Genomic DNA, 26113 nt, shown 5'->3' on the forward strand with positions numbered 1-26113 from the left:
ATTACTGTTACAATGAAGGCTCGATAATCAGCTCACGGCATATAGGCAGGGGTAAAGTGCTCTTTTTTATGAGTGGGGGGCGGACCTGACCTCCTCTGGGGGGTCCGGGGGGGATGCTCCCCCAGGAATATATATTTTTAAATATTGAAGTTAAAAGCATCAATCTGGTGCACTTTGAGAGCAACATGAAGAGATCTATGGATACCTCTCTCAGCACCCATATGAAACAGAACTGTAAACAGATTTTCTTTTTCTTTATGGATATTTTACAAATCACTCCCCTTTTAAACTGTATTCTTGTTTTACTGCCATATAGTATTTCATACCTGTTTTTCATTTTTTCTCTTATTGTTTGTATAACTATAATACCGCGGTGTGCCGCGGAAATAATCTTTTGAATAATTTGTGACAAAACTGTTTGAGACCCACTAAGATAACTTAGACTAAAGTGAACTATATCTAAACACTCAGAGAGTCCTTTAGCTCACCTGAGTCTCTCAGTCTGAGAGGAGAGCACTCTCCTCCAGCTTGTTGTGGAAACAGCTCCTTATGTCCGTTAGCGCAGCTAGCTAACCAGATGCTAACATCACAGTCCCCGCTGGCACCGGTCCCTCTCTCTCTCTCCCTCTCTCTCACACTAATGGCGCATTTCCCACTACACGGTCGGCCTCGGCCACACTCGGTACGGCTCGGTACGGCTTGGCCGCGTTGGGCCTTAACAGGGCCGACTCACTTCATGCTGCGCTTCCATTACAGTTTAGGAACTGGGGTAGTTACTATAGTAACGCAGTGTAGGCGGAAGCCGTGACGTCATCTTCAATGAGAAATCCAGAAACACAGACACAGCCGTTAGCTGTGAGCACTCAGAGCTCACAGCTCCTTATATATGTTCAGAAACTCGACAAAAGTTAAACAAGTACACACCACAGACTGCCTGTGTCATGGTGAATACAGTCGCTGCTTTATTTACGTCTGTATAGGCCGTTGTTGTGAGTGTGGACGGTCGGGGCATATACTACTGCGTTAGCTTAGCCAATCTCCATCTAGAAAAACACGAATTTTAAAAGGTTTTTCGCCCCTGCCGTCTGTCTGCAGACTTGACAAAGCATTAATTCATGGTTTTTACTAACCGGTATCAGGTATGTTGTTACTTCGGCATCATTTTGAAACGTGTATTACAATTAAATCACGGTCAAATATGTCCATCTTGTTGTAGTTCTAGCCCTCTTGCCAGCGCTCCTCTCTCTAGTTTAGCATACTCAGCCCGACTCAGCCCTGTTTGTTGGCCCCGATAGAACCACAATTTTCTAGGGCCAGAAAAGAGGGGAAAAAGTGGCCCCGCGCCGTGCCGCGCCAGAACGAGGCCTAGTGGAAGCACAACCAAAAAAGGGGACGGCACGACACGGCACGCTTAAAGCGAGCTACGCGCTGCAATGGAAATGCGCCATTAATGCACTATTGCCACACACACACAGAGCCGAGCTTGAATGACACAAGCACACCTGTATTTCCATGCAACTCTCTGATTGGTCTGGTGTCATGCCTCTGTTGCATTCACTTAACACGGGAAATTGCAGTCCTGCCGTCCTCTCTTGTGTCATGATGAGGTTCACGTAAGTACGTAGGTTACTGTATTATATTATTGAGGTGTCTAAAATATACGTCAATCAAGTGGCACGTGCAAACGGGGTGGTGGATGATAGGTTTACATCTAAAAACTTATTTTTCAAACATCATTATTTTTATTTTATTTTTATTTATTTTGTTACTTTTTTTGTTAACGGTCCCCGGTCGATCGCGATCGACTGGTTGGCGACCACTGGTTTAGACGATATCCGTTTAATCACTGACAATCTGACAGAATACAACAAATCAGTATTACATTTGTTATCCCTCACAGTGACTCCTCTCACGTGGAACATTTACAACAAGGCAAGAGGAAACGTGAGGGACACAATATGAAGGGGGAAGTCCACACAAAAATAATCTTCTGAGTACAGGGACTACATTTCAGAGGTTCCGCCCACTGATCTCCGACCTTGTCAGGTATTGAACATTCAATAAATTAAGAATACAGAATTATTCAATATAAAACACAGAATGTGTGTGATTATACTAAATGATTTACACATAAACACCACTGCATATTCACAACTGTTACACTTGTACTTGAGTACTCAGATCTTGTACTTGAGTAAAAGTAGAAGTACTCAGATCTTGTACTGTACTTGAGTAAAAGTAGAAGTACTCAATTATTGTACTTGAGTAAAAGTAGAAGTACTCAGATCGGATACTTCAGTAAAAGTAGAAGTACTCAGATCTTGTACTTTAGTGAAAGTAGAAGTACTCAGATCTTGTACTTGAGTAAAAGTAGAAGTACTCAGATCTTGTAATTTAGTGAAAGTAGAAGTACTCAGATCTGGTACTTGAGTAAAAGTAGAAGTACTCAGATCTGGTACTTGTTAGCTAAAACTAATGATGAAAGAACTGAAAACACAGACTAAAGGTAATGTATATATATGTAGTGACGGTGGAGGAAGAGACTGCTAAGGACAAACTCAATTCACAGTGAAATGAAAACATATAGAGTATGAGTTTATCATGTGCAGGAAGATAAACAAAATGGTGAGGATAACATCGGTCCAGCTCAGGCATCAATGGTTCACTTTTTATTTGATGTTTTATTTGTTCAATGCTGGGCTAGAACTTTGAAATCATAAATCAATGAAAGAAATATGTTTTGGTGCCAATAACAAAAAAGTCCATTCATATTCTGGGAGAATACAGTACTATATGCAATAAATGCAGCAGGGTTAATAATCCAGAAACAAATGTATATATATATAATAGGGAACAATTGAATGCACAGTTAACAATAGAGTACTTAAATACCTCAACACTTTAACTTCAGTGAGGTTTTGAATGCAGGATGTTTACTGGGTTATTTCCACACTGTGGTATTCATGTTTTCAATAACTTTGTTGAGCTTGTTTTTAGCTCTATTTCTATCTCACTGAACAGAGTCCCTGGATGTGAACTGGCTGATAAGGCTGGTTATAGAACAAAGGGAGGAGCTGCAGACAAGGAGGGAAGTTGAAAGTGAAAGTAAGTAGTCAGACAGCCAGACGCCATTTTACAGCTCGCCGGAGCAGAAGGAGAACAACGGGGTGAGTGTAAACACCAATATCTGCTTTCTAACAGATTCATTATTCACTCTGTTAGACTGATAACATAACCTGTATGTTAAAAATCAGCCTCCTAGAGTCCAATGAGACTTCTGCAAACTCTTTTAAAGTCCTGTTTGCTGATCCATCTGAGTTACATAACATGTGACAGCGCAGTCAAAATGGAGAGCGGCCTGTCTGAAGTCTGACCAACTAAGTTTATTACTATGCTGGTTTGGATTGGAAAAAGCGTGTTATTATTGTGTGTGTGTGTGTGTGTGTGTGTGTGTGTGTGTGTGTGTGTGTGGTGTGTGTGTGTGTGTGTGGTGTGTGTGTGTGTGTGTGTGTGTGGTGTGTGTGTGTGTGTGTGTGTGTGTGTGTGTGTGTGTGTGTGTGTGTGTGTGTCTCTCTCTCTCTCAGACTGGAGAAGATGAGTGATTTCAAAGATGAGGAAGAGGACACACCTTCAGTCTCCAGCGGTCTGTCTCTGAAGAGTGACCGGTCTAAAGGGCAACCTCTAAACTTCAGAGATGAACCTGGACCCTCAGACACAAAGTAAGAGTTTCTGCTGTAAACTGACCTGAAGAGGATTCAGTTTTCATACAACCTGATATATTAAGGATATTTCAATATGCAATCATAGTATCATTGTATCTGTGGCATAACATGGTTTTAAATGGCACAAATATAGATAAATACTAACTAAAAACTAAATATATCGTCTAAAACATTATTCACTACTTGGTCATGTTTATGTATTATTAAGATGTTTATTAATAATAGTGATAACCTGGTGAGCTGGTTGTGTTTAGCATTAGCAGATATTAGGGGTGGGGGAAATAATAGATACAGCATAGTATCGCGATAGTGTGGCGATATTGTATCAATACACGCATGCCAAGTCTTTTTCTTTTAATATAAACTGTAGCATATCCCTCCAAAAGATGGTCGTATATAAAACAGGAAGTTACGTTAAGACATGCAGTGTTTCCCCTATGGAGTCACACATGGGCCCAGCATAATGTGAGCGTGGAGCGTGGGGAATATTTTAGTGTGTGCGCGTGCGAAGTGCGCCCCACCAATTTGTTTCTATGTGTCTGCCAGCACAAGAAAGGCTCTTGAGGCTTAGCACCAGTGCCGGTTCTAGACTATTTGCTGCCCTAGGCGAGATTTTATATATAAAGAATAAATGAAAAATCTTATTGATGAATCGTGATCTTCTCGCTCCCAGGAAAGAAACTTAAAATAATGAGACTAATGGAGTTTCTGAAAAGGTTCAAATTGGTACTTTAATTAAGTAACGTGGTTAAAGAACAAGCATAAGGTAAGGAAGAGACAAAAGCCGGTGTTGTCTCTCAGGAGGCTGCAGCGAAGACAAGAGGGCGGGTTGTCCTTTCCGATCTCCTTTATACTTTTCTTGTTCTCTCCCGCTGTGCAGATAGGGGGACCGCCCTCCTCGTTTTCAATGTTCAACATCGCGTGAAACAGAGGATTTCGATATTTGGTATTCCTTGCTTACTTCCTTAAGCCTTTTCTCCTCCTTATCTCTTTCATGACTTTTTATTTAATACTTTATAAACAGCTGTAATAGTTAGTTTAGAAATCCTAGAAACACTTTTACGGCACAGTTCTCATTTACGGTAACTCCCTCTGACGTCATAGCTACTCACGTATGTGAAAAAACGTTACGATCAACTGTACCTTCATTTAATATTCATCAGTAATAATATCTCGACGTCTATAGATGTAGTGTTAAAGTCCGTAGGTTTTGGTGTGCAACACTCCATGTCATTTTCACTTTACATTCAGAAAACATATTGGTTAGCCACATGCTACATACTGACCGGATATGAAGGATTCTCAGAATAAAAGCTTGGCATTGAGATTTCCTGAGAACTTCCGGATTTTTTCACAATAAAACAGCTTTTAAACTGACGATATGTTTTAGACTAAATTATGCTATTAAACATTGATTTTAATTTCTAACAATCTCTACAAAAGACAAATACACTACAAAAACAATATACATATAATATACGTCAAAATGGCTTCAAATGTATTCAGTATTGTATGAACATGTTTTAATTGGGGTGTGGACGTCACCTCCTCTCGGGTGGTCCGGGAAGATTTTTTTGAACATTTTAAAGTAAAATGCTTCAATCTGGTGCACTTTGAGCACACAATTACTAGAGACCTGATCTAGGGGGTACAACTTAAAAAACCCATCTGAAAAAGATCGGTTTACATTTTAATAATCAAATAAGTATATGAACATAACCAATAACCTACCATAGCCAATAACAAATAAATGTAACTTATTTTATTTTTGTTGTTCATTTATATCTTATTTTACCTTGGGGTAGGTACGTTTGAGAAACCGGCTGGAGATACACTTGTTGTTATATTCCATGGAATGCTCTTAACATCCCGATAGCAATGAATATCTGAAGTGCTTTGACAAAAAATCCATAAATAAATATCATCTGTGGAAGCTGTAGTACTGTAAAAAGCACGACCAATCATCTGAGCCGGCCCGGCTAAAATAACTGGATGGCCTACCTGCCTGTCAGCCTTCCATCTGTGCACAAACTTATCTCGTGCCCTCATTGGTCATGTGCGCGTTCGTGTGTGTTGGAGGAGGGGCTCTGGAAGGAAGTGGCAGATTTTCTCCGGTTGTGTATTTTCAAATTCTAGCGATCTCGAGCCGGTTTCTCAAACTTACCTACCCCACCTTTAACATTTATTTATTTATGCATATTTTTGTATCTCTCCAACTTTAAACGATATTTTTGGTTTACTGTCCTATAGTATACACTGGAATGATTTCAAACCTGTTTTTATTTATCCTAATAATTATAAAGGAGTGCCTTGGAAATATGTGTTTACATAATTTGTAAACACATATTTGTTTGAGAGCCACTGAGATAACTTAGACTAAAGTGAACTATCTAAACCCTCAGAGAGTCCTTTACCCCACTGAGCCTCTCAGTCTGACAGGAGAGCTCTCCTCCACCCTGGTTGTAGAAACATCTACTTCTTATATCCGTTAGCGAAGCTAGCACCAGATTCTAATAACAACAGCGCCGGTACCGGGTGCGCCCTCTCTCTTCTCTCTCTCTCTCCTCTCTCTCTCTCTCTCTCTCTCTCTCTCTCTCTCCTCTCTCTCTCTCTCTCTCTCTCTCTCTCTCTCTCTCTCTCTCTCTCTCCTCTCTCTCCCTCGCTCGCTCTTTGGCTGTGAGCTGCGGGCGCCTGATAAGCTAACATCCCCCACTTTCATCACTTACAGCGCCCATCGTACGGGGCAAATGAAACGTGTAACCGGGGTGAAAAGGGTGTTACAATTACTTAATTATGATGTTGTTACATCAAGGCCAAAAATTAGGATGAGCACCAACGGTCAAAAATGTTTTTTCCCCTCCCAGAGCTGCCAGCGCAGCGCCCCCCAGATCTGGCGACCGCCTATGCCAAAAATCGGCCCTGCCTAGTACATACAGTGGCAATGTCTCAAGATTTAGCAAAAATACACCTTTATTGAACATACAGTAACACAAATATTACAAATCCAAATAACAAACAATCAAAAATGAAAAAGGGTCGCCACTTATTATTATTTTAATTAAAAGAAAAAGATTTGGGTACCTGGCTGGCGCTCCGCCGCCGCTATTTGTATATAGGGGAAACACTGACATGTATACAATTGCAATGAAAGTAACAAAAACAATGCCATCTCCTTTTCAGGTTCAAAGAACACAAATTGGGTTATTTACATAAACTATTCATATTGCAAATACATTTTTTAACCAGGAAGGGAAGACGGACATGGATATGACCCATGTGATTTGCAATATTGCAATATATCGTGTCGCAATACTTAGCAGTGTTTCCCTTCCAATGTCTTGGAGTCAAGGAGTTTAAAAAAAAAAAAAGAATTATAATTTTTTTTTTACATATATATATTTATAGCGCCAAATTGCAACTAATCTATATCTACTGTCACTTTTCACATTGAACATGTGCTCTTTTATTAAATAAACTAAACGCTTTCATTTGAAGTTGTGAGTGTAGTGTTTTTGACCCTAAGAAACACTGATGCATTAATCAATAACAATAATCCACAGCCCCCCGCTCAGGCAGCACCCCCCCAAAGCAGTAAACCTAGGGGAAACACTGCTTAGCATATCGTAGAACCGCGATAGTATCGTATCGTGGGGAGCCTGGTGATTCCCACCCTAGCAGATATAATACTAATAATAAATTACATAACAGGTGACAGCGCAGTCAAAATGGAGAGCGGCCTGTCTAAAGTCTGACGTGTGTGTGTGTGTGTGTGTGTGTGTGTGTGTGTGTGTGTGTGTGTGTGTGTGTGTGTGTGTGTGTGTGTGTGTGTGTGTGTGTGTGTGGTGTGTGTGTGTGTGTGTGTGTGTGTGTGTGTGTGTGTGTGTGTGTGTGTGTGTGTGTGTGTGTGTGTGTGTGTGTGTGTGTGTGTGTGTCAGACTGGAGAAGATGAGTGATTTCAAAGATGAGGAAGAGGACACATCTTCAGTCTCCAGCGGTCTGTCTCTGAAGAGTGACCGGTCTAAAGGGCAACCTCTAAACTTCAGAGATGAACCTGGACCCTCAGACACAAAGTAAGAGTTTCTGCTGTAAACTGACCTGAAGAGGATTCAGTTTTCATACAACCTGATATATTAAGGATATTTCAATATGCAATCATAGTATCATTGTATCTGTGGCATAACATGGTTTTAAATGGCACAAATATAGATAAATACTAACTAAAAACTAAATATCTCGTCTAAAACATTATTCACTACTTGGGCATGTTTATGTATTATTAAGATGTTTATTAATAATAGTGATAACCTGGTGAGCTGGTTGTGTTTAGCATTAGCAGATATAATAATAATAATAAATTATATATATAAAGCGCTTTTCTGGAACTCAAATATGCTTTACAGTGAGGAAGGGTAGACAAACAAGGACAGGCAAAAAAAATATATATATACAGATGAAGCGTCTTATTTTGGACAGTTTAAAGTGCGAGGGTCGTGATCGGTTCATGCACGTTCCGTGATGGCCGGCCGGCCCCCAGTCAGACTTGATACCGCCCCCATGATAAATACATTTAATTATTGTGAAGCCAGCTGCAATGGATCATTGATCCACCAGGGGGTGCAGTGGGGTTCCACACTGGAGTCATGTGAAATCAACTTCTAAATAATAGATGTTGTTTAGTCGGAAAAAACGAACGAGCCGGCTCTCCCGATTTTTAATCCTAATTTAATCATCATCATTGATGTTTATGTTCGCCGAATTGACATGAAATCACTGACAAATATGAATATTCTGTATTCAACTTCATTGAAACGATCAGGATGGGTGTTATTTTTCCCCACAATGACCAAGTCGCTGCAAATGATCCCATGTATTACATGTACATGGCCACATTCTCAACAAAGTTACATAACGAAACATTCTGTATTCCTTGCTTACATTTTATTTAATGCTTTATAACAGCTGGAATAGTTCGTTTAGAACAGGCACCTCACTCGCAATCTGCTCCTCCGCAACGCCTACCACCTACCTCCGGCTGAAATTATGAATGTACAGTAAGGCATAGTAATCATAGATAACACGGCAGGGTCCGTTACAGTTTGTTTTCATCTGATTTCAAATATTTCAAATGTCTGAAGTTAATAAATACATTCTCAGTGTTCAAGTCAATAATAGTCATATAAGAAAAGTACTGATCTAATAACAGAGATTTTATAAGGACTTTTCAATGTTCGACATCGCTCATGTGAAATACAGTAAACTGGATGTTGTGGTGCCGAGAGGCGGGGTATCAAAAGTACAAGCTAAACTTTTATTTAGCATCTGAACACACTTGTAAACAACGTGATGCCCGGGAAGCGAAGACCCGGCGGAAACAGCTGGTCTGGTTCACTAAAATGTCCGTGTACAGTATATCTGGTACTAATGTATAGCGGATCTTTGTTAAGATCCATATGTCACGGATAGAACTATATATTGAGCTTTAAAACAAATGATATATATTATAATAAAATAAACACCGGCTGTTGTTATGCCTGCTGTAACGTTTACTTTCTCCGTTCTCCGCTTAAGTAATTATTACTTCCTGGTTAGCTTTCCGCTCGAAATTTAAATCTGAAAATGGCAAAATAACGGAGAAAAAAACGTTCACAGAGAAGACGACAACAATTGTCACTTGCACTTGTCATTTAGCATCTGAACACACTTGTAAACAACGTGATGCCCGGGAAGCGAAGACCCGGCGGAAACAGCTGGTCTGGTTCACTAAAATGTCCGTGTACAGTATATCTGGTACTAATGTATAGCGGATCTTTGTTAAGATCCATATGTCAGTAGAGATGGGATGGCAGAAGGTGCTATATATATATATATATATATATATAATTCCAAAGCTGGTAAAGACCTTTCAAATTTAGCAATAATAGTCATATAAGAAAAGTACTGATTTGTTCTTGAATCAACTTTTTTATGGAAAATGTTTTATGTAATTTTATTTCATTTTAAATAAAATGAAAGACATTCACAGTTAATGTAATTAGATATACATTATTAATGCCATACATTTTTAAATGTAATTAGATATACATTATTAATGCCATACATTTTTGCATAAATATTTATTCAGTATGATAGCTGTCTAACAGAAGTTAAATCCATTTCTCACTTATTCTGACAATGTACTTAACCCCAAATAAAAGAACCCAATAAAAATAGTTGTTAAATAATAGTGAAGTCACGTTGTAATAACAATAACTCATCTCTCTCGGTTTTTTTTTTTTTCTTTGTGTGCTTTGCCAAAAGCCACTGTGTCAAGTGTCCTAGTTGGGTTACCGTAACGAACAGCAGCCGGCTCTCGATTTTTAATCCTAATTTAATCGTTTATGTTCGCCGAATTGACATGAAATCACTGACAAATATGAATATACTGTATTCAACTTCATTAAAATGTTATTAACGTGCCTAAACTCAGTAATTCACTAAAAATTACTGATCCCTCCGCGTCGCGGAGGGATCTTGATCCCTGGGTGTTATTTTTCCCCATAATGACCAAGTCGCTGCAAATTATCCCGCTTATTACATGGCCACATTCTCAACAAAGTAACGACATGACTCCCAATATTAATTAAAATGCTTTTATGGATTTAGAAAATATTTTTATTGATTTAAAACATAGTTCTATGTATTGATTTAAATTTACATGCATCCGCTAAGAAAAATAGTCCGTTGTTACCGTTTTTTAAACAGTCAGAATGAAACGGCAGCTCTCAGCTGTGTGTTCACACTCCTAACTCTGATCTTTCTTTTCCAACAGTTAAGTTAACTGTAGGTTACTCTGAGTGACAAGCTTACAGTTAGTGAAGTAACACTTTTTTTTTTGTGAGTCACGACCTCGCTGTTTCATTCTAACATAACGCTCCAAATATGACTGTTTCCACTCGGACTTCAATACAGCAACACCATTGTTTGGTTTCCATGGTAGCGTGTCTCTTTAGTAGCGTGCACTCCTTTCCTGTAAATTACAGGTCCAGCCAGGCAAAACAGTAATATGAAATATGAACGTTAGTTTTTAACTGAAATGATCAAATAAAGTCAAAATGTCACAGTGTTTACAAACATTGACCATACCGTTCACCAGCCCCCACCCCACTCTTTGTTTAAAACGAATTGGCCATCGGAATGTGTGTGTCCCAACCCCCCCCTGTGATATCTCTTCACAGGGGGGGAGAGAGTTAGACGCTCGTGAATTGTCAACGGGGGGGGGGCCTCTCTGCACGGAGGAGCCGCGGAGAAGTGAATCACAGTGATCTGCTATTTTAAAGTAAATTCAACACATATCGACCCTAAATATAGCATATATTAAGAACGAGAAAGTGTTAACATCGTTTTTTGTAAACATATGACCAATGTGCGAGGGTGATGACATCAGAGCATCGTCCTATGGGCTTAGCCCCGGACAGGTACAACAGGTATTCACTCAGAGGGGGGGTAGTTACTCATTTACATGTCAAAAAGCAACATACAGTAGGCGGGTGGGGGATGGTGAACGTTTACATTTCTCTACAGCAGTGGTTCCCAAACTTTTTGTGCCCAAGGCACACCAAAGGACAAGTAAAAATCTCAAGGCACACCTATTGTGCGAAATAGCCCTTATAACACGTGTTATCACTCATATCATGTAAAATATCTGTAAATGTGCATAATTATTTACTAATGCCAAATAAAATGTATAGATAGAACAATCAGTGGTTCAAGTTAGTATATTCCTCAGTGTAACATATCCACTAGTTGCAAAGCTTAAACATTTTTATATATTTTTTTATTTTAAGGGAAAGGATGTTTTCACTACTCAGTTTGTCAACTATGTTACGGACAAACTTGATGTCATTACAATCATTTGATTAAGTCCTGCACTTCAAGTAAAATCAAATTTGAAAGGCTCTTGAGTCTATTCTACCATATATCCAAAGATTTTTTAAAGTTTAAAAAATAATTGTATTAAAGTTTTGTTTTTTCATGTGATATGTTCAGCACTGTCATTAAGTTTAGGGATATTTTGTATTATAAAACTACCATACAGGTCATTTTGATAGTTTTAAGAGATGTCATGTAAAACTCCAACCTGTGTAGATATACATTATACTATAAAGGATATCAGAAGCACTATTTTAGATATTTTAAATTTGAAAAAATGAGGTGCAACATAGTTGACAATGAAAGTCAAACATTTGACGCAAATAACATAGTTGACTGGACACATTATTAACCATCAGCACTATGTTAATTTCAAGGCAGAAGTGCAAAATTCCATTGATAATGATGTGTAATGACGTCTACATGTCGTACAAATTGTCAACTAGGTTACCTGTCAACTAAGTTACTACAGTTATTACAGTACTGGGTAACTCAGTTGACAGGTAACCTAGTTGACAATTTCCCTATTTTGACCCATCATTTCAATGGTAGGCCTTGCCTGGATGACCACATGTCATTTTCTTGAACAGGTTAACATCACATTTGCACATATAATTGAATTAAAATCATTAAACAATTGTAAACCATAACAATGTACGTAACATTGTTGATTGTCAATGAGTATATTAATTGACCATGTGCTATTATACATAAAATATTGTAAAAATGTAGAGGACAATCACCACAGTGTGTTCAAAATGTCTGCCAAAGAGGAACATGGCATCATGTGATGCTGGTGACATGGTATTGGGACAAACAATTTTTGAGTTAAAGGGGGAAGTTCTGTTAGTAACATAGTTGACAGAACTTTTGCGGACATTCATATATTAAGATATTTAAATTATTTAAAGGGGGAAATCAATTAAAAATATGTTATTATTCTTTAGTATTTAGACTTTTGAAATAAATGAATCATTTTTTAAATTTACTTTAATGGTTTTTATTCATTATTTTGAATCCAAGACACCCTCAACTGAAAAACGGACATAGCAAAAACTGACAATTTAAGAACATCATGACACATTTCAAGCTAAATAAAGCATAGGATGCACATAATGTTTGTGTGATATTATAACATGCTTTCCAATAATAGGCAAAATATGATATTTTTGAAGAAAATAGTTAGAATAATTATAATTATCATCAATGGACATCAATGGACATGGAATGTACCCTAAATTGTAGAATCACTCAGCAGTTACATACACCAAACCTTCCAGTTATATTCCTATCAATATTATGAAGGCTTTTACAGAAGGGTTTGGTCATATATAATTCATAGCCTGAATTATATAACATTTTATACCTAAAAACATGGTGAAAATTGATATTTTAGGGCTGTTGACAGTATTTTCTGATTTATGGAGTGATACAAAGAGATATCCAAAATCCCTTCTGTAAAAGCCTTAGATACTAATATGACTACAAAATGAAACAATAATTTTGATCCTGGCTTTATCCAAAGTTCAGATTTCGGTTCCTGAAATGTGTTAAAATATGCGCATATTTCATGAGATAATGGTTCATTTGGATATTTAAACATGCTATTTCAGAAAACTTGTAATACAAAAAACAATTGCCTTATTGTAAGTAATTAACTGGAGAAATATTTAGCTGATATCTTTAAGTTAAAAATACCCTATTCACCTGGGGTGTCTCGCCTTAATTAGATGTTTGATAAGTGCAGATCACATAGTAAAACACGTACACAGATACATTATTTTGTATTTTTATTAAATTCGACAATGTCAATTTCACTTTCCACTATGTCCACCATTGTTTTTCACAACCAATGGCAGAACTTTATTGAGGCCTGTAATTAGTCAACTACAGGTCTCTTGAGTCAGTCTTTTTCTTCCAAAAAGCTTGTGACAAGATGTTATTGCTCTTGGGGCATTAAAAACAAGATTTTAACTTTAGTTTTTTATATAATATCTGCATTTTCTATTGTGAAAAACTAAGTCTTAGTTATTTAATATATAGCGCCATCTCCTGGTTAAACCCTGAAATTGGAGAATAGTGGGAGGGCCTAACATTCCTGAATACTGGTCTTTGGCAGGCAACTGGCTGGCAACTGGCTGGCAGTCGGCAGGAAGCTGTATGCTGGGGTCCAAAATAAGAGGCTCCATCTGTATAACAGAGTTGTGTGAGATTACATGTAGAGTCAATGCAAAACCCAGATCTGTGCCTGGCAACACAGGAAGTGAAGATGTGAAATTCATGTCACCTGTGTATTCGTGCAGCGTGAAACATTTCATCTTGAGTGTAAAGTGACGCTCTGCCCATTGGTGAGAATCAGCTCCACTAATGTAAAGTGTTATAAAGGATGTGTTCATCTCCACAGAGGGAAGAGGAGAAGTCCTGCCAGTCAGACCAGAACTGTACGAGGTAAGAGGCCGAACTCATGCAGCGCTTTATTCCTCTTCCTGTTTAGGTATACTGTTGTAGAGCATAGACATTAAGCTGTTTTATAAAACATTGAAACTCTGTTTTTTAATTAGATTCTCAGAGCATTTTCCTGATTCTCTCCTGTTTCCTTCTCTTCCAGCAAAGAGTGGTCTGCAGGAGGTTTTAGATGAACATAGGCTCAGTCTGAAGAGGAGATGTGAACGTGTGACTGAAGGAACTGATCAAAGTGAAACCCTCCTCAACAGGATCTTCACTGAGCTCTACATCACACAAGGCCTCAGTGAAGAGGTTAATACCCAACATGAGGTGAGGCAGCTGGAGACAGCTTCCAAGAAGAAGCCCCTCCATGACACTCCAATCAAGTGCCAGGACATCTTTAAAGCCTTATCTGACCAACAGACTCTCATCAGAGCGGTCCTGACCAACGGAGTCGCTGGAGTTGGAAAAACCTTCTCAGTGCAGAAGTTCACTCTGGACTGGGCCGAGGGTTTGGGAAACCAAGATGTCAGTCTGGTGATCCCGCTCTCCTTCAGGGAGCTGAACCTGATCAAAGGTGAGCAGTACAGTCTTCTCAGGCTGCTCCATGTTTTCCATCCGACCTTACAGAAGGTCACAGCAGAGCAGCTGGCTGTCTGCAAAGTGCTGCTCATCTTTGACGGCCTGGATGAAAGCAGACTTTCTCTGGACTTCAGAAACAAGAAGGTTGTGTCTGATGTCTCTCAGCAGTCCTCAGTCAACGTGCTGCTGACAAACCTCATCAGGGGGAAGCTGCTTCCCTCGGCTCTCGTCTGGATAACTTCCAGACCTGCAGCGGCCAATCAGATCCCTCGTGAGTGTGTGGACAGGGTGACAGAAGTACGAGGCTTCACTGACGCCCAGAAGGAGGAGTACTTCAGGAGGAGATTGAGTGATGAAGACCTGTCCAGCAGAATCATCTCTCACATCAAGAGCTCCAGGAGCCTCCACATAATGTGTCTGATCCCAGTGTTCTGCTGGATCACTGCTGCAGTTCTGGACCACATGTTGACTACAGACCAGAGAGGAGAGCTGCCACAGACCCTCACTGACATGTACTCACACTTCCTGCTGGTCCAGACCAAGAGGAAGAAGCAGAAGTATGAAGAGGGACATGAGACGAGTCAACAGCAGCTGACGGAGGCTGACAGGGAGGTTCTTCTGAAGCTGGGGAGGCTGGCGTTTGAACATCTGGAGAAAGGAGACATCATGTTCTACCAAGAAGACCTGCAGCGCTGTGGCCTTGATGTCACCGAGGCCTTGGTGCACTCAGGAGTTTGTACACAGATCTTCAAAAGAGAGAGTTTGATCTTACAGAAAACAGTCTACTGCTTTGTTCATCTGAGCATTCAGGAGTTTCTGGCTGCAGTCTACATGTTGCACTGTTACACCAACAGAGACACAGAGGTACTGAAGGACTTCCTGCAGAGAGACTATAAACGCAGCAGAGATCAGGATTACCCATCCCTGGATGTCTTCCTGAAGGGAGCCATGGAGAAATCCCTCAGAAGTAAAAATGGCCACCTGGACCTGTTTGTCCGCTTTCTCCACGGCCTCTCTCTGGAGTCCAACCAGAGACTGTTAGGTGGCCTGCTGGGTCGCACAGACAACAGACCAGAAATCATCCAGAGAGCCATCAATAACCTGAAGAAGATGAGCAGTGATGAAATCTCTCCTGACAGGAGCATCAACATCTTCCACTGTCTGACAGAGATGAAGGACCACTCAGTTCATCAGGAGATCACAGAGTTCCTGAAGTCAGAGAACAGATCAGAGAAGGAACTCTCTGAGATCCACTGCTCTGCTCTGGCCTACATGCTGCAGATGTCAGAGGAGGTTCTGGATGAGTTGGACCTGGAGAAGTACAACACATCACATGAGGGGAAACGGAGACTGATTCCAGCTGTGAGGAACTGCAGGAAGGCCAAGTAAGTCCAGATGTGATTAACTTTATAAACTAATGTGAATCAGAAGTGTAATTATTCAAATGAACACGATAACATTTCTGCTGTTTAAATACTGAGAGCAAAATAAACCAACACTGTTCTACTATTTATTTATAATAATAGTTAAACTGAACCGTTTCTCTCTTCATATTGAGTGATGGAGGAGACATGTCAAACACATGAAGGACTCTAGAGGTTTCTCAGCATGTGATCACACCACACAGCAGGACTTACAGTTATCAGAGAAAGCTCTTATTACTTTCTAGTAGTTTCTTTATCATTTAACACACGTTTCTATCACAATGTATTAGAGTTTAAAATAAGATCTATATCATTTCCCACCAATAACAGAGTTATGTCTGAATGCTGATATACTGAGAACATCTGATGGTATTCAGTTGAACATATTGAAACTTTATTGGTTTGTTAATTGTGTTTGTTTCTACAATAAATGTTCAGATGCTCAGAGAAGCCAAAACATCCTCCATCCATCATTCACATCCACATTGAAATATGGACATCTCTAATATTGTGATTTATTTAATTTCTGTTTCTATGGTAACAGTCAGTGACAGCAGGAGCACAGACATGTGATCAGATCACACTGACAACTCATTCAACTTTATTATTATATATTATTATATATCATATTAAAGATGGGGTAGGTAAGTTTGAGAAACCGGCTTGAGATACACTTTTTGTTATATTCCATGGAATGCTCTTAACATCCCGATAGCAATGAATATCTGAAGTGCTTTGACAATAAATCCATAAAAAAATATCATCTGTGGAAGCCGTAGTACTGTAAAAAGCACGACCAATCATCTGAGCCGGCCCGGCTAAAATAACTGGATGGCCTACCTGCCTGTCAGCCTTCCATCGGGGCACAAACTTATCTCGTGCCCTCATTGGTCATGTGCGCGTTCGTGTGTGTTGGAGGAGGGGCTCTATAAGGAAGTGGCAGATTTTCTCCGGTTGTGTATTTTCAAATTCTAGTGCACTCGAGCCGGTTTCTCAAACTTACCTACCCCACCTTTAAATGGACTAACAGCAAATGTCAATCAGAACATGTCAAATATGTTTTCATCAAATGCTTGAGTTTAATATAATGTTTTCTATTTTGAACACATGTTGTAATTTATATGTTATTATAGACTCACTCACTGTAGACTCTCAGAGACTCACTGCGAAGTCGTGGCCTCAGCTCTGAAGTCTGACCCCTCTCATCTGAGAGATCTGGACCTGAGTCACAACGATCTGAATGATTCAGGAGTGGAGCTGCTGAGTTCTGGACTAAAGAGTCCAAACTGCAGACTGGAGGCTCTCAGGTCAGTTCACTGACTGCAGTTCATACAGATCTGTTTGTGTTTATGATTTACTGAATTTGAACAAATACATTATTATTGTTATTTTTTCCACTGTTGCTAATGAGTGAATATTGATCAGAATAACAAAGAGAAGGTGAATGTGTGAGGGAGAGAGTTTGAGCTTCCACAGACTCACTCTGTGCTCCATGAGTCAGTGGAGATGCTGTCAGTACTGATGAGCTGTGAGGGAGATGAAGGAGCTGTTAAACCTCTGATCAAAGTTAAAGAGTGCTGCAGTTTGTCAGAGATCAGCTGTGCTGCTGTTGTAATTAATCCATTTGATAATATGTAATCAACTTAGGCACCCCTCCCATAAAAACAATAATAATTACAATACAAATATTCACAACTCGTATTCCAATACCTGAATAATTTCATATATCCAGTCACAGAGATCTGCTATTTTAAATTAAAGTCAACACATATCGACCTTAAATGTAGTCTATATTAAGAATGAGAAAAGTTTTAACATATATATAGTTTTTTGTAAACATAAGACAAATGTGTGAGGGTGATGACGTCAGAGCATCGTCCTCTGTGCTGAGCCCTGGTAACGTTACACGTGTTTTTTTGTTGATATTTTTCTTAAGATATTTAAAATGGCACGGTCGTATACATTTAATTAATCCATTTGATAATATGTAATCAACTTAGGCACCTCTCCCATAAAAACAATAATAATTACAATACAAATATTCATACCTCATATTCCAATACCTGAATCATTTTGAATATTCGATGAATCATTCCCATCCCTAATTCAAACCCTGTTTAACTCTGATCAGATTATTAAACCTGGAGTTATTTCTAACAGGAACTTTGTTTTCTAAAGTTACATCATGTTTTCTTTATTCAGTCTGAGATGCTGCAGTTTGTCAGAGATCAGCTGTTCTGCTCTGGCCTCAGCTCTGAAGTCCAACATCCATCTGAGAGATCTGGACCTGAGTGGCAACGCTCTGCAGGATTCAGGAGTGGAGCTGCTGAGAGATCTTCTGGAGAGTCCAGACTGCAGACTGGAGACCCTCAGGTCAGTAAGGGGTCTCTGCTGGTTCAGCAGTATTGTATGAAACACAGGGAGGTGTTTCTCTCACTGGGGAAACAGATCAGTGATGTTACCCACTGACTGCAGGCTCTTTCATTCTTCCATCAACTATAGAAGGCCAGCTGGAAATGCAAAGCCACACTTTAGTAATCTACTCTCTGACAGACATATGGGGTTTCACAGAAGAGTGGGAAAGGTAGTCTGTTTTTTATTTTAATGTTTTGTATGTGATGTTTTCTAGTTTGTAGACTAATGGCTGGTATATCCAGGGGTGCACACAACTTTCTCAGTGAGGGTACTCAGATGAGTACCTGGAGTCAGTGTTTGGTACTCCAACTTCTGGCGATTGTCAACGGGGGGTGGGGGGGGGGGGGGGGGTAGTGGAGTACAGCGCTTCGCAATTGCCAACGGGGTGGGGGGTGGTAGTGGAGTACAGCGCTTTGCGATTGTCAACGGGGGTGGGGGGGTGGAGTACAGTGCTTCGCGATTGTCAACGGGGGGGGGGGGTGGAGTACAGCGTTTCGCGATTGTCAACGGGGGGGGGGGGGTGGAGTACAGCGCTTTGCGATTGTCAACGGGGGTGGGGGGGTGGAGTACAGTGCTTCGCGATTGTCAACGGGGTGGGGGTGGTAGTGGAGTACAGCACTTCGCGATTGTCAACGGGGGTGGGGGGGTGGAGTACAGTGCTTCGCGATTGTCAACGGGGGGGTGGTGGTAGTGGAGTACAGCTTCGCGGTTGTCAACGGGGGGGGGGGTGGTAGTGTAGTACAGCGCTTCACGATTGTCAACGGTGGGGGGGGGTGGAGTACAGCGCTTCCCGATTGTCAACGGGGGGGGGGGGTGGAGTACAGCGCTTCGCGATTGTCAACCGGGGTGGTGGTAGTGGAGTACAGCGCTTCACGATTGTCAACGGGGGGGGGGGGTAGTGGAGTACAGCGCTTCGCGATTGTCAACGGGGGTGGGGGGTGGTAGTGGGGTACAGCACTTCACGATTGTCAACGGGGGGGGGGGTAGTGGCGTACAGCGCTTCGCGATTGTCAACGGGGGGGGGGGGGGAGTACAGCGCTTCGCGATTGTCAACGGGGGGGGGTGGAGTACAGCGCTTCACGATTGTCAACGGGGGGGGGGGGGGTGGTAGTGGGGTACAGCGCTTCACACAGCGCTTCGCGATTGTCAACGGGGGGGGTGGAGTACAGAGCTTCGTGATCACAGAGCCTGTGAACGTTGTGATCAGCTGTTTTAGTGCAGGGCTGCTGTACAGACCGACGTTAACAGCAGCCCTGTCTGTGCACACGGAGACCGACTCTGTCGTCCGGTGATCTAACCGCCTTCTGGTAAAGCTTCACAAGTACGTAGGTACGCAAATGCGCTTTGTGACTCAAGTGACGGTACGCATTTCAGATTGTTGCCGCGCATGCGTACCTGCGTACCAGTTATGTGCACCCCTGGGTATATCATCACATCTGTATGTCATCATGCTACCATGAGCAGCTGGTTAGCTTGACTTAGCAAACAGATGGGGGAAACAGCTGGCCTGGCTTGGTCTGGTTTTTGTTCTTTATCCTTTCATTTTCACACAATTATTAATTTGAGCAATGCAAACTTTAAAAATATGAAAATTAGGATCACAAGAGAAACAGACAAGCTAACTCTCCTCCAAAATATGTCTTTCTATCCATTATGAATAATCACGCAAACATAACATCTAGTAAAATGATGTTCTCCTCCAATGCATGGGTCTATCCCCCAGAGAAGGACTTCTAGCAGCTCTGCAGTCACAGTGCAGAATAAGGGAAACCATGCCTCCCACATAGCCTACCACAGTGTGCCTATGGGATGTGATTGCGTATTGAAGTTATTCACCTTTGGTTATGGACCAATCTTGGTGCTCCGCCCCTTTTTTGCCAGTTGTACCTGACCTACCAAAAAGGCAACCTTTAGAGCTAAAATGAGATATAACAGACTAGGGATGCCAGCGATTATTCGATTTTTCGAATATTCGTTACAGTCTCCATAATCGAAAATTATTTTTAAAATTCGATTTGATTTATATATATTTGTATTATTATATATATAATAATCGAATAATCGATTAATATTCGCCAGGGCTGTCCGATTTTCGAATTTGATCATGGTCAGTTTCTGGCATCCCTATAACAGACTCACTCTGTGCTCCATGAGTCAGTTGAGATGCTGTAAAAAAAATATATATATTTTTAATAATAAATACATTTTCGTTTGTTGGGTAGGACTCTCCGTTAGAGTGTAACGTTCAGGGGTTAAGTTGGGGTTTGATGTGGGGGGGGCTCTCTGTGGAGGTGCGAGGGTATATATTAAATAATTAATATATAAACAAAGAAAGGTTAACAAATATCCAACCTTCAAATTACTATTTTAAATCAACATTGCTCTGCACACTTGCTAAAGATCATTTGTTTGGAGATCTCAGTTCATTTGTAGGGCTGCACGAGTATAGCCAGAAGTATGTGAGTAAATCTCACTGCAAACTATTTCATCATCACCAGATTCAGTGATCATAACTCACTTTATGCACACACACACATTTAGCAAGGTTTAGGGAACGGCTCCGTGTTACAGGACGGGTCGGGGGGTATGGCGTGCACACACACACACATACACACACACACACACACACACACACACACACACACACATTTAGCAAGGTTTAGGAAACAGCATAAAAACAATAATAATTTCAATACAAATATTCATACCTCATATTCCAATACCTGAATCATTTTGAATATTCGATGAATCATTCCCATCTCTAATTCAAACCCTGTTTAACTCTGATCAGATTATTAAACCTGGAGTTATTTCAAACAGGAACTTTGTTTTCTAAAGTTACATCATGTTTTCTTTATTCAGACTGAGATGCTGCAGTTTGTCAGAGATCAGCTGTTCTGCTCTGATCTCAGCTCTGAAGTCCAACATCCATCTGAGACATCTGGACCTGAGTGGCAACGCTCTGCAGGATTCAGGAGTGGAGCTGCTGAGAGATCTTCTGGAGGGTCCAGACTGCAGACTGGAGACCCTCAGGTCAGTAAGGGGTCTCTGCTGGCTCAGCAGTATTGTATGAAACACAGGGAGGTGTTTCTCTCACTGGGGAAACAGATCAGTGATGTTACCCACTGACTGCAGGCTCTTTCATTCTTCCATCAACTATAGAAGGCCAGCTGGAAATACAAAGCCACACTTTAGTAATCTACTCTCTATCAGACATATGGGGTTTTACAGAAGAGTGGAAAAGGTAGTCTGTTCTTATGGGATGTTTTCTAGTTTGTAGACTAATGGCTGGTATATCATCACATCTGTATGTCATCATGCTACCATGAGCAGCTGGTTAGCTTGACTTAGCAAACAGATGGGGGAAACAGCTGGCCTGGCTTGGTCTGGTTTTTGTTCTTTATCCTTTCATTTTCACACAATTGTTAATTTGAGCAATGCAAACTTTAAAAAATATGAAAATTAGGATCACAAGAGAAACAGACAAGCTAACTCTTCTCCAAAATATGTCTTTCTATCCATTATGAATAATCACGTAAACATAACATCTAGTAAAATGATGTTCTCCTCCAATGCATGGGTCTATCCCCCAGAGAAGGACTTCTAGCAGCTCTGCAGTCACAGTGCAGAATAAGGGAAACCATGCCTCCCACATAGCCTACCACAGTGTGCCTATGGGATGTGATTGCATATTTAAGTTATTCACCTTTGGTTATGGACCAATCTTGGTGCTCCACCCCTTTTTTGGCCAGTTGTACCTGACCTACCAGAAAGGCAACCTTAAGAGCTAAGATGAGATATAACAGACTCACTCTGTGCTCCATGAGTCAGTGGAGATGCTGTAAAATAAATAAAATATATATTTGTAATAATAAATACATTTTCGTTTGTTGGGTAGGACTCTCCGTTAGAGTGTAACGTTCAGGGGTTAAGTTGGGGTTTGATGTGGGGGGGCTCTCTGTGGAGGTGCGAGGGGATATATTAAATTATTAATATATAAACAAAAAAAGGTTTACAAATATCCAACCTTCAATTTACTATTTTAAATCAACATTGCTCTGCACACTTGCTTAAGATCATTTGTTTGGAGATCTCAGTTCATTTGTAGGGCTGCACGAGTATAGCCAGAAGTATGTGAGTAAATCTCACTGCAAACTATTTCATCATCACCAGATTCAGTGATCATAACTCACTTTATGCACACACACACATTTAGCATGGTTTAGGAAACGGCTGCGTGTTACAGGACGGGTCGGGGGGTATGGCGTGCACACACACACGCACACACACACACACACACACACACACACACACACACACACACACACACACACACACACACACACACACACACACACACACACACACTGATCGGAGCAGAGACACGTTCACTAAGCCGAAAAACTCTATCCGGTCACAGAGATCTGCTATTTTAAATTAAAGTCAACACATATCGACCTTAAATTTAGTCTATATTAAGAACGAGAAAAGTTTTAACATATATATAGTTTTTTGTAAACATGTGACAAATGTGTGAGGGTGATGACGTCAGAGCATCGTCCTCTGTGCTGAGCCCTGGTAACGTTACACGTGTTATTTTGTTGTTGATATTTTTCTTAAGATATTTAAAATGGCACGGTCGTATACATTTAATTAATCCATTTGATAATATGTAATCAACTTAGGCACCCCTCCCATAAAAACAATAATAATTACAATACAAATATTCATAACTCATATTCAAATACCTGAATCATTTTGAATATTTGATGAATCATTCCCATCCCTAATTCAAACCCTGTATAACTCTGATCAGATTATTAAACCTGGAGTTATTTCTAACAGGAACTTTGTTTTCTAAAGTTACATCATGTTTTCTTTATTCAGTCTGAGACGCTGCAGTTTGTCAGAGATCAGCTGTTCTGCTCTGGCCTCAGCTCTGAAGTCCAACATCCATCTGAGAAAGCTGGACCTGAGTGGCAACGCTCTGCAGGATTCAGGAGTGGAGCTGCTGAGAGATCTTCTGGAGAGTCCAGACTGCAGACTGGAGACCCTCAGGTCAGTAAGGGGTCTCTGCTGGTTCAGCAGTATTGTATGAAACACAGGGAGGTGTTTCTCTCTCTGGGGAAACAGATCAGTGATGTTACCCACTGACTGCAGGCTCTTTCATTCTTCCATCAACTATAGAAGGCCAGCTGGAAATGCAAAGCCACACTTTAGTAATCTACTCTCTAACAGACATATGGGGTTTTACAGAAGAGTGGGAAAGGTGGTCTGTTTTTTATTTTAATGTTTTGTATGTGATGTTTTTTAGTTTGTAGACTAATGGCTGGTATATCATCACATCTGTATGTCATCATGCTACCATGAGCAGCTGGTTAGCTTGACTTAGCAAACAGATGGGGGAAACAGCTGGCCTGGCTTGGTCTGGTTTTTGTTCTTTATCCTTTCATTTTCACACAATTGTTAATTTGAGAAATGCAAACTTTAAACAATATGAAAATTAGGATCACAAGAGAAACAGACAAGCTAACTCTCCTCCAAAATATGTCTTTCTACCCATTATGAATAATCACGCAAACATAACATCTAGTAAAATGATGTTCTCCTCAAATGCATGGGTCTATCCCCCAGAGAAGGACTTCTAGCAGCTCTGCAGTCACAGTGCAGAATAAGGGAAACCATGCCTCCCACATAGCCTACCACAGTGTGCCTATGGGATGTGATTGCGTATTGAAGTTATTCACCTTTGGTTATGGACCAATCTTGGTGCTCCGCCCCTTTTTTGGCCAGTTGTACCTGACCTACCAGAAAGGCAACCTTAAGAGCTAAGATGAGATATAACAGACTCACTCTGTGCTCCATGAGTCAGTGGAGATGCTGTAACAAAAATATATATATATATTTGTAATAAATACATTTTCGTTTGTTGTGTAGGACTCTCCGTTAGGGTGTAACGTTCAGGGGTTAAGTTGGGGTTTGATGTGGGGGGGCTCTCTGTGGAGGTGCGAGGGTATATATTAAATAATTAATATATAAACAAAAAAAGGTTAACAAATATCCAACCTTCAAATTACTATTTTAAATCAACATTGCTCTGCACACTTGCTTAAGATCATTTGTTTGGAGATCTCAGTTCATTTGTAGGGCTGCACGAGTATAGCCAGAAGTATGTGAGTAAATCTCACTGCAAACTATTTCATCATCACCAGATTCAGTGATCATAACTCACTTTATGCACACACACACATTTAGCAAGGTTTAGGAAACGGCTCCGTGTTACAGGACGGGTCGGGGGGTATGGCGTGCACACACACACACACACACACACACACACACACACACACACACACACACACACACACATTTAGCAAGGTTTAGGAAACGGGCTCCGTGTTACAGGACGGGTCGGGGGTATGGCGTGCACACACACACACACACACACACACACACACACACACATTTAGCAAGGTTTAGGAAACGGGCTCCGTGTTACAGGACGGGTCGGGGGGTATGGCGTGCACACACACACACACACACACACACACACACACACACACACACACACATTTAGCAAGGTTTAGGAAACGGGCTCCGTGTTACAGGACGGGTCGGGGGGTATGGCACACACACACACACACACACACACACACACACACACACACATTCACACACACACACCACACACACACACACACACACACACACACACACACACACACACTGATCGGAGCAGAGACACGTTCACTAAGCCGAAAAACTCTATCCGGTCACAGAGATCTGCTATTTTAAATTAAAGTCAACACATATCGACCTTAAATATAGTCTATATTAAGAACGAGAAAAGTTTTAACATATATATAGTTTTTTGTAAACATGTGACAAATGTGTGAGGGTGATGACGTCAGAGCATCGTCCTCTGTGCTGAGCCCTGGTAACGTTACACGTATTTTTTTGTTGATATTTTTCTTAAGATATTTAAAATGGCACGGTCGTATACATTTAATTAATCCATTTGATAATATATAATCAACTTAGGCACCCCTCCCATAAAAACAATAATAATTACAATACAAATATTCATACCTCATATTCCAATACCTGAATCATTTTGAATATTCGATGAATCATTCCCATCCCTAATTCAAACCCTGTTTAACTCTGATCAGATTATTAAACCTGGAGTTATTTCTAACAGGAACTTTGTTTTCTAAAGTTACATCATGTTTTCTTTATTCAGTCTGAGATGCTGCAGTTTGTCAGAGATCAGCTGTTCTGCTCTGGCCTCAGCTCTGAAGTCCAACATCCATCTGAGAGATCTGGACCTGAGTGGCAACGCTCTGCAGGATTCAGGAGTGGAGCTGCTGAGAGATCTTCTGGAGAGTCCAGACTGCAGACTGGAGACCCTCAGGTCAGTAAGGGGTCTCTGCTGGTTCAGCAGTATTGTATGAAACACAGGGAGGTGTTTCTCTCTCTGGGGAAACAGATCAGTGATGTTACCCACTGACTGCAGGCTCTTTCATTCTTCCATCAACTATAGAAGGCCAGCTGGAAATGCAAAGCCACACTTTAGTAATCAACTCTCTAACAGACATATGGGGTTTCACAGAAGAGTGG

General features: G+C 40.6%; 1 protein-coding gene across 1 annotated transcript; it reads left to right on the forward strand.

The window, feature by feature from the left end:
- Positions 1-3055: 3055 nt before the first annotated feature.
- On the forward strand, positions 3056-25902 carry LOC117492061 (protein NLRC3-like; the record flags this gene model as incomplete). The annotated part of the gene is made up of 11 exons (XM_034142204.1): positions 3056-3167; positions 3585-3719; positions 7658-7792; positions 14035-14078; positions 14239-14243; positions 14274-16042; positions 17215-17388; positions 18284-18454; positions 21359-21529; positions 23384-23554; positions 25737-25902. Coding segments are annotated over exons 2-11 (2931 nt in total), but the record flags the coding sequence as incomplete, so codon positions are not given.
- Between the last annotated feature and the right edge of the window lie 211 nt (positions 25903-26113).

This window comes from Trematomus bernacchii, unplaced genomic scaffold (assembly GCF_902827165.1).
Source record: "Trematomus bernacchii unplaced genomic scaffold, fTreBer1.1, whole genome shotgun sequence".
NCBI classification, from domain to species: Eukaryota; Metazoa; Chordata; class Actinopteri; order Perciformes; family Nototheniidae; genus Trematomus; species Trematomus bernacchii.